This window comes from Solanum tuberosum, unplaced genomic scaffold (genome assembly GCF_000226075.1).
Source record: "Solanum tuberosum cultivar DM 1-3 516 R44 unplaced genomic scaffold, SolTub_3.0 scf00003, whole genome shotgun sequence".
NCBI classification, from domain to species: Eukaryota; Viridiplantae; Streptophyta; class Magnoliopsida; order Solanales; family Solanaceae; genus Solanum; species Solanum tuberosum.
This window is the reverse complement of record NW_006238929.1, coordinates 1,656,769-1,669,861: the sequence shown is the minus strand read 5'-3', so window position 1 is coordinate 1,669,861 and position 13,093 is coordinate 1,656,769. Positions and strand designations below refer to the sequence as shown.

The 13,093-nt window shown below is 35.5% G+C and overlaps 1 protein-coding gene across 6 annotated transcripts in view; it reads right to left on the bottom strand.

Annotated features, from left to right (window-relative positions):
• Positions 1-3,234: 3,234 nt before the first annotated feature.
• LOC102598981 (transcriptional corepressor LEUNIG-like) overlaps positions 3,235-13,093 on the bottom strand; it is a 16,942-nt gene continuing 7,083 nt past the window's right edge. For 3 of the 6 annotated variants that reach the window (XM_006338113.2, XM_006338114.2, XM_006338115.2), the window contains 10 exons: positions 11,134-11,370; positions 10,870-11,037; positions 9,107-9,337; positions 8,390-8,501; positions 8,193-8,293; positions 7,904-8,053; positions 5,961-6,116; positions 5,712-5,831; positions 4,641-4,847; positions 4,034-4,434 (listed from right to left, as the gene is read on the bottom strand). In XM_006338113.2, coding sequence (XP_006338175.1) covers positions 4,297-4,434; positions 4,641-4,847; positions 5,712-5,831; positions 5,961-6,116; positions 7,904-8,053; positions 8,193-8,293; positions 8,390-8,501; positions 9,107-9,337; positions 10,870-11,037; positions 11,134-11,370 — 1,620 coding nt within the window. In that variant the 3' untranslated portion in view covers positions 4,034-4,296. Of the gene's footprint in view, positions 3,564-4,033; positions 4,435-4,640; positions 4,848-5,711; positions 5,832-5,960; positions 6,117-7,903; positions 8,054-8,192; positions 8,294-8,389; positions 8,502-9,106; positions 9,338-10,869; positions 11,038-11,133; positions 11,371-13,093 lie in introns of those variants that run through there. The other 3 variants (XR_001472471.1, XR_366530.2, XM_015305403.1) reach the window with 3 other exon arrangements.

The window sequence follows — 13,093 nt, the reverse complement described above, 5'->3', positions numbered from 1 at the left end:
TTGGGGGGGGGGGGGGTTGTGGAAAGTAAGGAGGAAAGAAAGTCAAGTGTAAAGTGAAGAAAGAAAAGTGAGACTCAACTTTGGAATTTGTTGCAAGAAGAAGGAACTCCTCCTTATTAAAAAAAATGAGCAAAAAGTTTAAAATTGAAATGAAAAAGAAAGTGTGATGAAATAAAAAAGGGTGTCTAATAGATTGAAAAATAAATAAATTTGAGGTTTGAGTCTCCAAATGAAAAGAATGGAAAGAACTTGAGAAGAGGTGAACATAAGTACAACAATACATTGAAAAGGTGAAGTCATTGAGGCAAATTGACCATACATTTACCCTCAAACCCATAACAAGCCTAAAAGACCCTTGAGATCTTGCATATGCTAGGTTGTGTGATGATTGAAAAATATGGACAATCCTATGGGATGAAGCTTGCATGTATTTCTCATTCGGAGAGTGAGAGTTGTATTGATTCCTAAATTCTTTATTGATATGCTTTGTGAGAGACTTGATGTGAGGGCACTTGAATAATTTTGTTGAAAAAAGGTTTTGCATTAGAAAGGAAGCACTAGTGAGCTTGAGCTTGAATTGATATCGGGTAGTCATCACTTGAAGCTCTTTGATCATGATTGAGTGTTGCATATGCTTGATAGTGGTCTTTTGGTGACACTTTCATGTTAACTCTCACTGGGAACTGTTGTATACACCCTTGTTGAGCTAATTGTATTCTTGATTTACTTGAGGACAAACAAAAGTTTAAGTTAGGGTGTTGACGAGTGGTAGATTTTCACTCGTTTGAGGCATTTTTAATTCAACAATTAGTGTCCTCAATGTCTAATCATGTCCAATTCTGATGATAATTTGATGTATTGCAGTCATGAAGGCTAAATAAAAATGCAAGGATGAATACATGAAAAAGAGGCCAAAAATATTAAAAGGAGTAAAAACTTCCAATTGACGTCGCCTAACCAAAAGGGCGGATCACCCAAATGGCCTGACCTCGCCCTAGTTGACACTGTTCACAATTGAAAATATTCAAGGCAATCGGCGGACTAAAACTGAATCGGTGATTTGCTGAAGCTGAATGGGTGAACTAAAAGCCCATCCCTAGGTGAGTGAATTTTGAGTAAAAATGAAAGCTGAAAAGGCAAACAAGGTGGTGATCTCGATCGCCAAATGTGAAAGGATGGCTCAACCGAGTTTATTAACTGAAGTTCAAACACCTGAAGCAAAAGAAGGGCTAGCTAAAGATCAAACGAAGATTCACCGAATGAGTTAAGCGAGCCCGACTAACGTCACAGAATGAGCCGCGTATGGAATCTGGGTCCAATTTTGGGGAAACTATAAATAGTCCAAAGAAGAGAGAAAATGTATCAGATTTTTGTATGATAATTTTGGAAAATTAGGCTTGAGAAACTTTGCTTGAATTAGTCTTTTTACCCTTTGAGAATCATTCTTAGTTTTGGGGTTTTCGAATACACACTTGTAATTGACAATTGAGGTGTGGAATCGAAGAGGGTGTTGACGATTATTGCTTAATTTCAACAATTAATGGATGGTAACATCATAGGTATAATTTCTTTACTTTTTATGATGTGTGGCTGAAAATTCCAAATCTAAGGGTGTGATTATGGGTTGGGTGTTGATTTAATTTAGTGGGTCTTGTGTTTTACTCTGTTTCATTGTTGTTCTTCCACGGATTTAAGTTATTTAATGGGTTAAGGTTGCAAACTTAATCCTAGTCTAGATCTTCGATTGATGTTTGAAAGACATTAATTGAAGTGGGTAAATAGCTTGATGCATGCAAGTTAGGGCTAATTTCTATAGTTTGCTCGAAAGAGAAATTGTGGTTTGATTCTAGTTGTCAAATCTGCTTGAAAGAAAGGTTTTAGTAAGGTATTGGGTTGATTTGTGATTCTCATAGATGAGAGCAAAAGGAGATTCTATGATATGATGCTTTGAGATCGAAAGAAGATTAGTATCATTGAAGATTACCCAACTTATTCATGCTAGTTTAGCATTCTTGAGCGCCACATGTACCCGTCTTTGACATTGATACCAATCCCCACAGCCCTAGATCATCTCTTACTTGTGATATTTGCGTTTTTTGTTTAATTGCAATCCTTGATTACAAATCTCTTTTTGTAAATTTGGTGGGATCATCCATCCAATTGTTCTAAAGTGCTACAATGAATAGGTTCGCATTCTTAATTTCCAAGTTGAATTCTTATCCTTCAATTATTCCTTGTGGATTTGACCCAGACTCTTTGTTGGATATTTTTATTGACAATGTCTACTTATTCTTCGATTGTTTTTAGGGTAATTTGAGTGTTACCAGTAATGGGTCTTGGAAGTGGCGATGTATGTGAATGAGGAGAGTTTCTGTAGGGTAGGGCAAGATGTTTAGCACATTAAATTTTGGTAAAAAAGGTAAAATAGTAATTGAAATTTTGAGAGTTCATGCTTTAAAGTAGTACAAAATAAATATATATGAGATAATTGAAATAGAAATCCAAAGAGGTTTGAATTATTATTTATTAGGAATTAAAAAAGGAACTGTTTGGGAAATTTGGGATCGCTTGTGAACTTCACAAGCCTCCTTACGTTTAAGCTCGAAGCAATCATGGCGACAACACTAAGATCGTAAATATAAGGTAGAGTTGTGTATTTATTGTAGAATTTTAATTATGATCTTATATAAGGTAGAGTTGTGTATTTATTTTAGAACTCTTATTATGATTAGACGTGTGGATCAAATTATACATTGAATAAAAAAGAATGTAATCAGGTAAAGATACACCTACATATTCACAGACATGGCAAAGTCAAAGATATGATGCAATAAACATGTAAAGCAAGGAAATGACTACCTTGTTTAAGACAAATTGATGACAACTTCCCTCTTCTCATAAAGTTTGCAAGGTAATAGGAATCAAATGTTTCAATATATCTATATTATCATATAGAAGTCAGTTTCTTTATCATCGTGCATTAATTCCTTTTTTGTGAAATTCGATATTTTTCGATCCCAAGTAAAAATATCAGAAATTACCAAAAGGGAGAATCTGTTGTCACTCATTGATTAAGAATAATTCATATATGATCTTTAAAGCTATTAACTAAAAAAAATAAAGAACAATAGAAAGAATTATGATAACATATGCAAGAAGACGACTTGAATCACAGTCAAACAAAAAGAAAACGTAAAAAATAGAACCAATACAGTGTTAATAAAGAAAATAGAGTTGAGAAAGCAACGGGGTTGTATTGTTCATCGTAAAAGTTCTTGCCCACATTAATTCCTAAAAAAAATTAAAAAAATTACCAACATTAATTTTAGGAGACTTGGATATTTTCCTCTTTTTCTCTTACGAGGACTCATTTTTCACGTAATAAAAAACTCACCAATATTAATTAATTCTAAAAAGAAAAAAAAAGAACTACCAACATTAGCAAAATCCCAACAACCTAACCATATAACCAACAAGATCTCATATTTGAATTCTACATCATCTTGGCCTGAATTTGCTGACAATATTTTCACTGCTACTGCTTGTCCATTTTGAAACTTACCCTGAAACATAATATCATAACATAAATTATGAATTAAAACAATGGAATTATAACAGTATTCTTATTCCAATTTGGACGTTATGCATTAAGGAGTGTATTTATGTGGAAAGAATTTTGTACTGTAGAAGCTGAACTTATGCAACAATGTGTAAACTTAATCAACTTAAGAATCCTTTTTTAGTCCAAAAAAAAAAAAAAAAATCTATCGACATCAATTCTCCATATATTTTAGGTCTCCTTAATTTTTCAAAATTATAGTCAATATTATTAAGATAATTAAATAATAATCTGAGAAAATAGTTAATGAAAGTCTTATTTATTACATAGTGTTTTAATGAAGGGCAAAAAGTTCAATCAACATTTCTAAGGACCTTCATGCTTTTGATATAGTTTATAGAATATAGAAGATAGATGGTGATAATTATGGTTAAAACAAAATTGAACACATGAGAAATGAGAACAAAGCAGAAGTACGAAATCACGACTCACTCTGATGATATATGGATAAAATGGGAGACGTTTGCTTGTAACACATTTACATTTACATTTACAAAGGTTAGAATCTAATTCAGCAAAAAAAGGAGATGTTACCTACATTCTCCCCAGAGGTAGAATATCTCACTTGCTTACCTAACATAACCACTTTTCTGTTCATATTGGTTGGTGTGGTGTAAATGCAAAACATGGTAAAACAGATTTTCACTCTCCAAGTTGAAGTTGATGGAAATAAATTTTCATTTCCACAATCTGATTAAATTGTTGTCAGTGGCAGAAGCTACTACACCAGTGGGCCGCGACGCTGCTAAACTATTCACAGGCTCTTCCAGCACAATCATCATCTTGTTCTCAGCCATATGCCAAAATTCCAGGCACTAGAATGTACACAAGTTAAATCATATCATTAAAGAAGTCCATAAATCACAAATCACAAGGCAAAGACTTGAAAATGTAATGAACATGCATGCAGTGTTGAAACAACCAACTAGGCATATAAATTGTGAACCTCCATGTATTCATGTAATAGTAAGCCAATGGAGCAACTCATAGAATTGATGACATGAAAAAAAAAACTACTTGCCTGATCTGAACCAACCACTAATACAGAAGGGTAACAAGGATGAAATGTGCAGCAACGAAATCTTTTGCCTGTTACGCTTCGCTCATTCATGCACTCTTGCTCTCCACTAGAGCCAATCTTCCAGACTTTTACCATATCTTCACTAAGTGAAGCTAGATACTCACCAGAGCTGCTCCAGCATATACCCCGGATGATTGAGATGTGACCCTGCAAAGATGCCCCCGAGAAAAAGTTCATTACAACTCGAACAACATCCTAATAATAACTCAGAAGGTGCAACTCGCCGATAGGATACAACAAGTAAAGACATAATGCAAAACGTGAGAAGTACTCAAACTGTGCTCATCACTTACTCTAATATCATTCAACAGGTCACTACATTACGACAACACAGAAGCTAACACTCCTAAGGAAACTCTACGTTTGTGAGCCCATGAATATAGTCAGATATTCAGGTGTCCAGAATGATCCAATCACAGGTTCAAGTCTTAAGTTCGTTATAATCTGAGCTATTTAGGGGAGAACTAAAGAAGAAACCTTCACTCGGCTTTCTTCCTTGCCTGTCATATGCAATGTGTTTGGTTCAACTAATTACAAAAAGAGAAAAGACAGTGTGGGGCAAATAGGATGTTGGACAAGTGGTTGTCCAACCGAATAATATTACATCAGTTTCTGGAAATAAAAAAAGATCACATAACATCAGCATAGGTGAATGTAGGGAAGACTTGAAGATCCAATCTGAGATAGAATTTTCAAAACTTAGAATCAAGATATGAAAAATGTATTTAATTTTTATATTTCTAAGCTAAAGATTAAACAAAAGGATTCACAAATAAAACTGCTAATGCTACAACCAGTCCATAAATTGTTAAAGCTTCCATAGAAACTAGACTAATAGTGTACCACCGGCAGTCTGTTCAGGGTTTAAAACTCAAGGAATGCAACTAAACATGAGTGTTGCACCTCGTTAAAAGACATAACCCAACACCTTACGGCACGAGCTAACCACAGTCATGCACTAATAATTTCAACAACTTAGTGAAAGGAATATTGTGTGAAAAATTCCCCAACCTTCAGAGGATATGTACAGATTTGGGTGGTCTCCACATCTATTAACAATACACCATCCGCATCAGCAGCAGCAAGATACTTCCCAAGATTAGGCTGAAACCTAACTTGAGTTGCACGAACCTGAAAAATTTGGAGCTGATAAGTCGTGACGTAAATAAAAGATTCTATTACTGAAATAGGGACCAGAAATATCATCATTTTGCAGCTTAACATACAAGACTGAGGTATCAAATATAGGTTTACTAATACCTTTGACACTCCTGCACAACCACCATTCTTAATGTTCCAGTATCGAATTGTACTAACATTATCACAAGAACAGATCAGGTCCTCCTTGGTTGGATGAAAGTCAAGTGACATAACGGAGGCAGAATGGCCAGTAAAACTTCGTATTGAGTGGTCTGGCTGCAAGGATACAACAAACTCTAGTTTTGACAGGCTTGAACTCTACTTGCCAAAATTCATCAAAACAAATTAATCTAAGTGCATGTACAGATAATTTGACGGTGTTCTGTCAAAGAACAAATTCGTAAAGCCAGAAGTCAGGAGTTCACCATCAACAGTCTTCAAACAAGTTGGGGGGAACAAAGCACAATAGTCAATTCATCTTAGAAGGATCATTGAAAGAACGGAAATGAGTCAAAAATATCTTTAAACCATGTGAAATTGAACAAAATGTCCTCCGTAAATAGTTTGCTCCAAAAATGTCCCTGTTGTTTATAACTTGGCCAAAAATGTCTCTATTGATACTTAATTGGGCCCAAAATGTCCTTTTCCTAATACACACATTATTTCTTTTCCTAATAAAAATAAAACATGAACGTGTCCTTTAACTTGGTCTCAATTGGCATCGATGCCCTCCAACATTGAATGTACACAAGTAGACACTTAAACTTATATAAAGTTGAACAAGTGTCTACACACGTCCGAGATGACATAGAACCAGTTTGGCTTAGCTTTAAAAGTTGGTTTGTCAAACCAACTTTTAAGTAGTTTTCAGCCCTCAAGAGTGTTTGGATATTTTAAAAAAAGTTAAAAGATAAAAGTAGGTACCCCCTACTTTTAATTTTTTAACTTAAAAGATACTAAAGTTTGACTTATTAAAAACTACTTTTAAAAAGCTACTTTTTTAAGCTAAGTCAAACGGGCCCATAATATGCATCCTACATGGCATAATACAAATCAGTTCAAGTGTATCACACCGAATTGCCACGTAGGATGTGTGTGTTCACTTGTTTAACTATATGCAAGTTTAAGTACCTACTTGTGCATACCCGAAGTTGGAGGATATGGATGTAAGTTGAAGCCAAGTTAAATGGCACGTTTATGTATTATGCTTTTTCTTAGAGAACCTTATTCTTTTGAAATCCATTTAACTAATAAAAAAAGTTGTAACCTATCTTTTTTTCAACTTAATGTCGTTTACAATTAAACTAGAATAACCTCATGTATTTTTTAAACTGATAATATAGGTCATATATATAAGATCATAGTAACCCCATCATTAATTTTCATTTAGATAATGATGAAATTCTTTTTTCTTGATAAAATAGGAAATATTTTTTAATTTTTATTTTTTTTCCAAATTGAAGTAGAATAAGCATTAGCTAATATATTTCTTGGTTCGAAACTTGAAAGGAAAATAGCTCAACAATAACTCCATCAACGATATTTTAACAATATTTTGTAATTTGAAAAACAGTAATAATTTTTTTGTTTTTTAAGGCATTCTGATTGAAGTAGCTTAACTTTAAAATCAAGGATTATATTAAGAAATGTTTATCCTTCTTACATTCGGAAAAATTAAGAAATAAAAATATTTCTTATTTTATTAGATAAAAAGAATTTTATTGTTGTATAAATGAATTAATGATGGATTACTATGATCTAATATATATGGCCTATATTATATGTTAAAAAGGTATATGGTCAAAATTCTGGGAGAAGGTCCCATTTGAATGCAGATGAAAGCGAGGAAGGTTGTCCACTTAGGCATTCTTTGAAATACAGATGCAAAATAATGGATCTCTGTAGTTTCAGCTACACTGATTTGTACAGGATCTGAATTCACATCTACACTGAGTTTGAGCAGAAAATTTCTACACAACACGCAATGATTCATCTTAGAGTTTTATCAGGATGGAAGAGTAATATCCTATCATCCAAGTAATGAACACATAAAAATGACTTACATTATGAACATCCCAAATTTTGATTGTCTTATCAAGGGAAGATGAAGCAAGACGTGGTAATCTTGGACCAAAGCGAACATCTGTTATTGCATCAGAATGCCCCTCAAGTATATGCTTTAGCGCTCTTGAATCTGTGCACCATAGTACAACCTATGCCAGAACACATCAGAAATAATAATAACTAAAGGGACCTGAATACAGAATTCAAGAATATAACTCCTTGTTTCACTGCTTTTCAGACTGTCTTGAATACAAAACAATTTATCATCTCAAGTTCCTGTATCAATACCTCTTTATCCCCGCCAGTTGCTATCAGCTTTCCATCAGATGAAAGGTCGCAGCAATTAACTGCACTGGAATGAAAAGTCCCAATTTCCAAGAACGTAATATCTTTATTGCAAAAGAAAAAAACAAAAGTAAATAGCTAGAGTGGCAAGTGTCCCATCAAGAAAAAGCCAGTATAAAGAAGTCAGCGTCAGTTAAAACCTTTACTGGTGCCTAAGCACCTAGGGATTATGCTTTCAGTATCTGCATTGTCAGAAAGGAAGGACTCGGCAGAGTTATTCGCAAACATGTGGTTTATAAGAGGAACATCAGCCTGCATCCCACACATATTTGATTAGTCTGACTATGCATCAATAGAACCACCATCTCTTAATTAGGAGAAAGAATGAGGACATTTGATTGATATCCTTTTGATAAAATTAGCAGCCAGTTTAAAGCCTTCGCTTGTTTTGGAAGCACTAACCAAACACTCCATGCGCAGATTCACTTTTGTATTGAAGGAAGTTTGGCTTACCTTTCTCCATGTGTGTGAAACCAGTTGAGTTAAGATATCAAGTAAAGACTTCGCATGAAAATTGAACATCAAAAATTGATATAACCCATAGTTGGATTAGCATTTCCTTTGTACCAAATTCACTTCTCACAGCATATCTGTCTACAATGTCTATTATCGCATTACAAAAAAAAGGACTACTAAAAGAGAGACAGCCAAACATTTCCTGATGCAATACTACTTTTGTGGCATCAATTAAGGAAAATCAGAGTAAACCCCTTCCCTAGCATATTATCCTAAGTTGACATATTGATTAATATTATTAGATCAGTTAAATAATTGGAAATGAAGGAGCAACTTGTCAATTGGATCCTTGTTTCACGGAATCCTCAATAAACTGTAAGTATAGGGGCAGTAATCCTTACCATTTGAGTTGATATCAATGTAGCTGAGCAAACAACATCATTGCCATACACACAACCTTTAGAAAAATTATCATCATGAAGCAATGCAGGCATTGATATCACATCTTCCGCACTGGATATAGATGGTGTAGAAGGCGCTGAACTTGGTAACAGACTAGTGTTGTATGCAGTTCCTAAGCTGTTACTCTGACCTGATGACATTAACTGCTTTCTCTTTTTCGTAGCACGTTTCTTTGAAGTAAACATGAACAATGAAATTCAATGAGGACAAGAAAGTACAAGGACAAATATATACCCTTCTCTATACTTGTGCATATGTAAGAATATGATGGGTTGTCATGTCAGATAACAGCCAAAAATATATATCAGAAATGACATCAATTGAATAAGTAATACAAAAATTTCACTAAGAATAATAAAAGTAGGAAACCAAGGAAAGAAAGAGCAAAGACACTCTCCAAATATTACTACTGATGTGAACTCAAGGAAATTTGATGATGAAGCTAATCTGTAAGTCTTAGTAAATCTCATAGAGCTCTTTTTTTCACAATTGGTAAGTATAAATCTAATAGAGCTCTTATCGGAATTTGTTTTTTTTTTTTGATAATGGTAACTAGCTCTTATTGGAATTTGTTAAGTGTTTCACATTGGTTAAGATAATGGGTTATTGTTCTCCTTAAATGGTCTTGGAGAATCCTAAATGCATGTGCGCTTTTGAGGTTTAGTTAGGTTCAAGGTTCATTTTCTTATCATCGTAACAGAGTTGTTGGAGTCCCACATAGGTGAGTTAAAGGTATTTGGTCTCTTTATATGGTCTTGGGCAATCCTCACCTCTTAAGCTAACTTTTGAGTTAAGTTAGGACTTAGTCCCAGGGTTTATTTCTTTAACATGGTATCAGTGTCAGGCCCATCTCAATTCATTGTTTACCTGATGTTAGGCCCCCGTCCTATACTGTCCACGCTCCAGATGTCCATTCTGGGGGGGTTAAGAGTCCCATATCAGTGGGTTAAGGGTATTTGGTCTCTTTATATGGTGTTGGGCAATCCTCACCTCTTGAGGAAGATTTTGGATTGAGTTTTTATGGTCCGTTTTTAGCTTGTAGGATTTTCATCTTCCACGCTCCAGATAACTAAACTTGGCCGGGGTGGTAAATAAATGTTCTCACATCGGTTAAGAGAATGGGTTGTTGACTCCGTTTATGATCTTGATCAATACTTACCTCATGAGCAATCCTTTGGGATTGAGTTAGGCTCAATGTCCATTTTCTTATCTGAATTTATATTGGGTGGTCGACACTTGTACAATCAGATATTTGAAGTCCCCCATCGAAAGTAAAGAGTTACGAGAAGCAGGAAGAAAACCACTACACTTTCAACCAGTTGTTTTCATTCCTTAAGGCTTACTCTGCTGGGTAAAGTAGAAATGTTTGGAATTCGTCATGGCACTCATTACTTCAACATTGTAGGAATAATTGATCAATGATAAAAAGATTATTTTTTTAAAAAAAAAGAAGGATGAAAGAACAAAGATATATTTATAGAAAAGCTAATAGTATGAGTTAAACTGAAAGAAGAAATAAAACAGAAACTATTTCACAAAGTGCTCATTGGAAATTAAATGGGGAGAAGGGTGCAGGGTTTGTAGGAATGTAATAAATATGAAATGCATTACACATAACAAGAGCACCTATTATTCTTATATGAACAACTTATCAACAGCTCTAGTGCACTGGACATATAAGGGGTCTGAGGTCAAAGCTAACCTGATCATCACCTCTAGAGGTGTTGGACAAGCTAACGTCCATGGTCGTGCTGCCAGTAGCAACACTCTTATCTTGCTGTTGGCTGCTGGAACTTGGATTTTCTGGATGCTTGCAAAAAAAAGCAGGCTGTTGACCTTGTTCCAGACTTCGATTGATGTTCTGCACTTGCTGCATAAACTCGTCATTTTTTTAGTACTTTTTTACAAGAATAGATAGTCTCTCTAAAGACATCAAATGCAAAGTATATCAAGTATAAACTGGCACCTTCATTAGCATAGCTGAATCTGAACGAGAGAAAAGCGGGAGACCCACTTGAACTGGCAAATTTCTGTCCACAACTATGTTTGCAGTGAAGTTTGATTGGTCACCTTGACTTATATCCATATACTGGTCACTAAGAAACATTAGAATTTGTTGCTGTAGCTGCTGTTGGGAGGGATGAGACAGGTGGACTGTAGAGCTTTGCTGCTGAATTAGTCCAGATTGAAGCTGTTCCAATCCCTATATATGGGGAGATTAGTCAATGTATAGAAAGTACTCCGTCTCATAGTCAATTCTAGACTGGTTCTATGGAAATTTCCAATTATAAATGACAGCTAAAAGAAGCAGAAAAAAAGGTTCCCATTTTCCGTTTGACTGCTTCTGGTTCAAATAATATTTTAGGGTACTCACATAATTATACTCGCTAAGTTCAACTACAAATGAAAGCTGAAAGCAGCAGGCCAATTATGCTTTCATTTTCATCTGAATGCTTCTGATCTTCTCATGGTTCAGAAAACGTTAGGGGGCTGAACAGATTACACTCATTAGAGTCTTCAGTTGAAAGTTTTGGCTATGACTACAGATGAAAATATATGCAATTGTAAATTAAAATAAATACTTTCACATTCTTCGGAAAAAAACATATCTTTGGGATCAAGTGATACCACTGCTCCTCTGGAAACACCTAACATATGCTCATGTCCAACATCCAGAGGATATAGACCAGTCAGAAGGTAACTATTAATGGATAATATGTGTTATCCTTTAGTTAGGAGCTTGTTATTAGTTTCCAATTTTCAAGCTTTCTTCTGATTCAATATTATCTAGTTAGTCTTTGGGTTTATTTAGAACTTTCAGTAGTTTCCTATATTCTAGATTTCTTCTGCACTGATCTTATCATATTAGTTTGTCTCAACTTTCATGTATTTGGGTTCTGTAAACGTTCTATACAAAGAGCATGTTGTTCATGAATAAAATATCATATTTTTCGTCTACATCTCAAACCTTTATATGATATCAAGCGCTTTTTTTCTCCTTGTTACCCACCCAGCACAAATGGCACTCTCTGTTACCAATTCCGGTGCACCAAATACCACCACCATTGTTCAATTCAACTCGGTTACCCAGCCTTATATCAACCTGCTGGCAGACGTAAACTTATTCTCTCCCTCGGGAAGGCACAAATGTCCATGCTCATGATAGGACAGGACACAATGTCTATGGATGTATAGATGGGACTATTCCTGCTCCCATCCAGACCACCACAGAAAACAACCAGACAATTGCCAACCTCGATTACATTAATTGGTTTCATCAGGACTAGTTGATACAAAATGCCATTTTAGAGTCAGTTGACCCAACTCTTGCTGCCACTGTAGCCGATGCAACCACCGCCAAAGCAACATGAGATTCCCTCCACACTGCTTATGCCAACAAGTCACAAACTCTCATATTGAGCTTGCGAGATCGCCTTGCACATCTCACCAAAGAGAGCCTTCCTGTAACAGACTATCTCAACCAAGTCTGACTCTCTGCGATGAACTTGCGACTGCAGGAGCTCCTGTCACCAACACCGAACTCACTGTCAAAATTCTCATGGTCTTGAACCAGAACATCGAGAAATATCAGCAGCAATTCGAGCAAATGACACCCCTACTATTTGAATACTGACCACGAGCTTTTCCTCAAACACAATGCTCTGTCTCACACCCTCCACCAAAATTATTGTTGTTGTTGCTCACATACCAACTGTCAAACAAGGACCAACGCGACCAACAACAATAGGTCTCAAACCGCGTTCTCATCCAGACATCGTTGCACCGATCTGCACGACAACTTAGTGTGCCAGTTGTGTGACTAAATTGGACACTCTGCTCGAGTTTGCTCTCCATCTCATAATCATTTTCAGGAACGAGCCAACTTTGTTGGACAACAAATGCAGCAGTCTGTTCCCCCTCCCCGC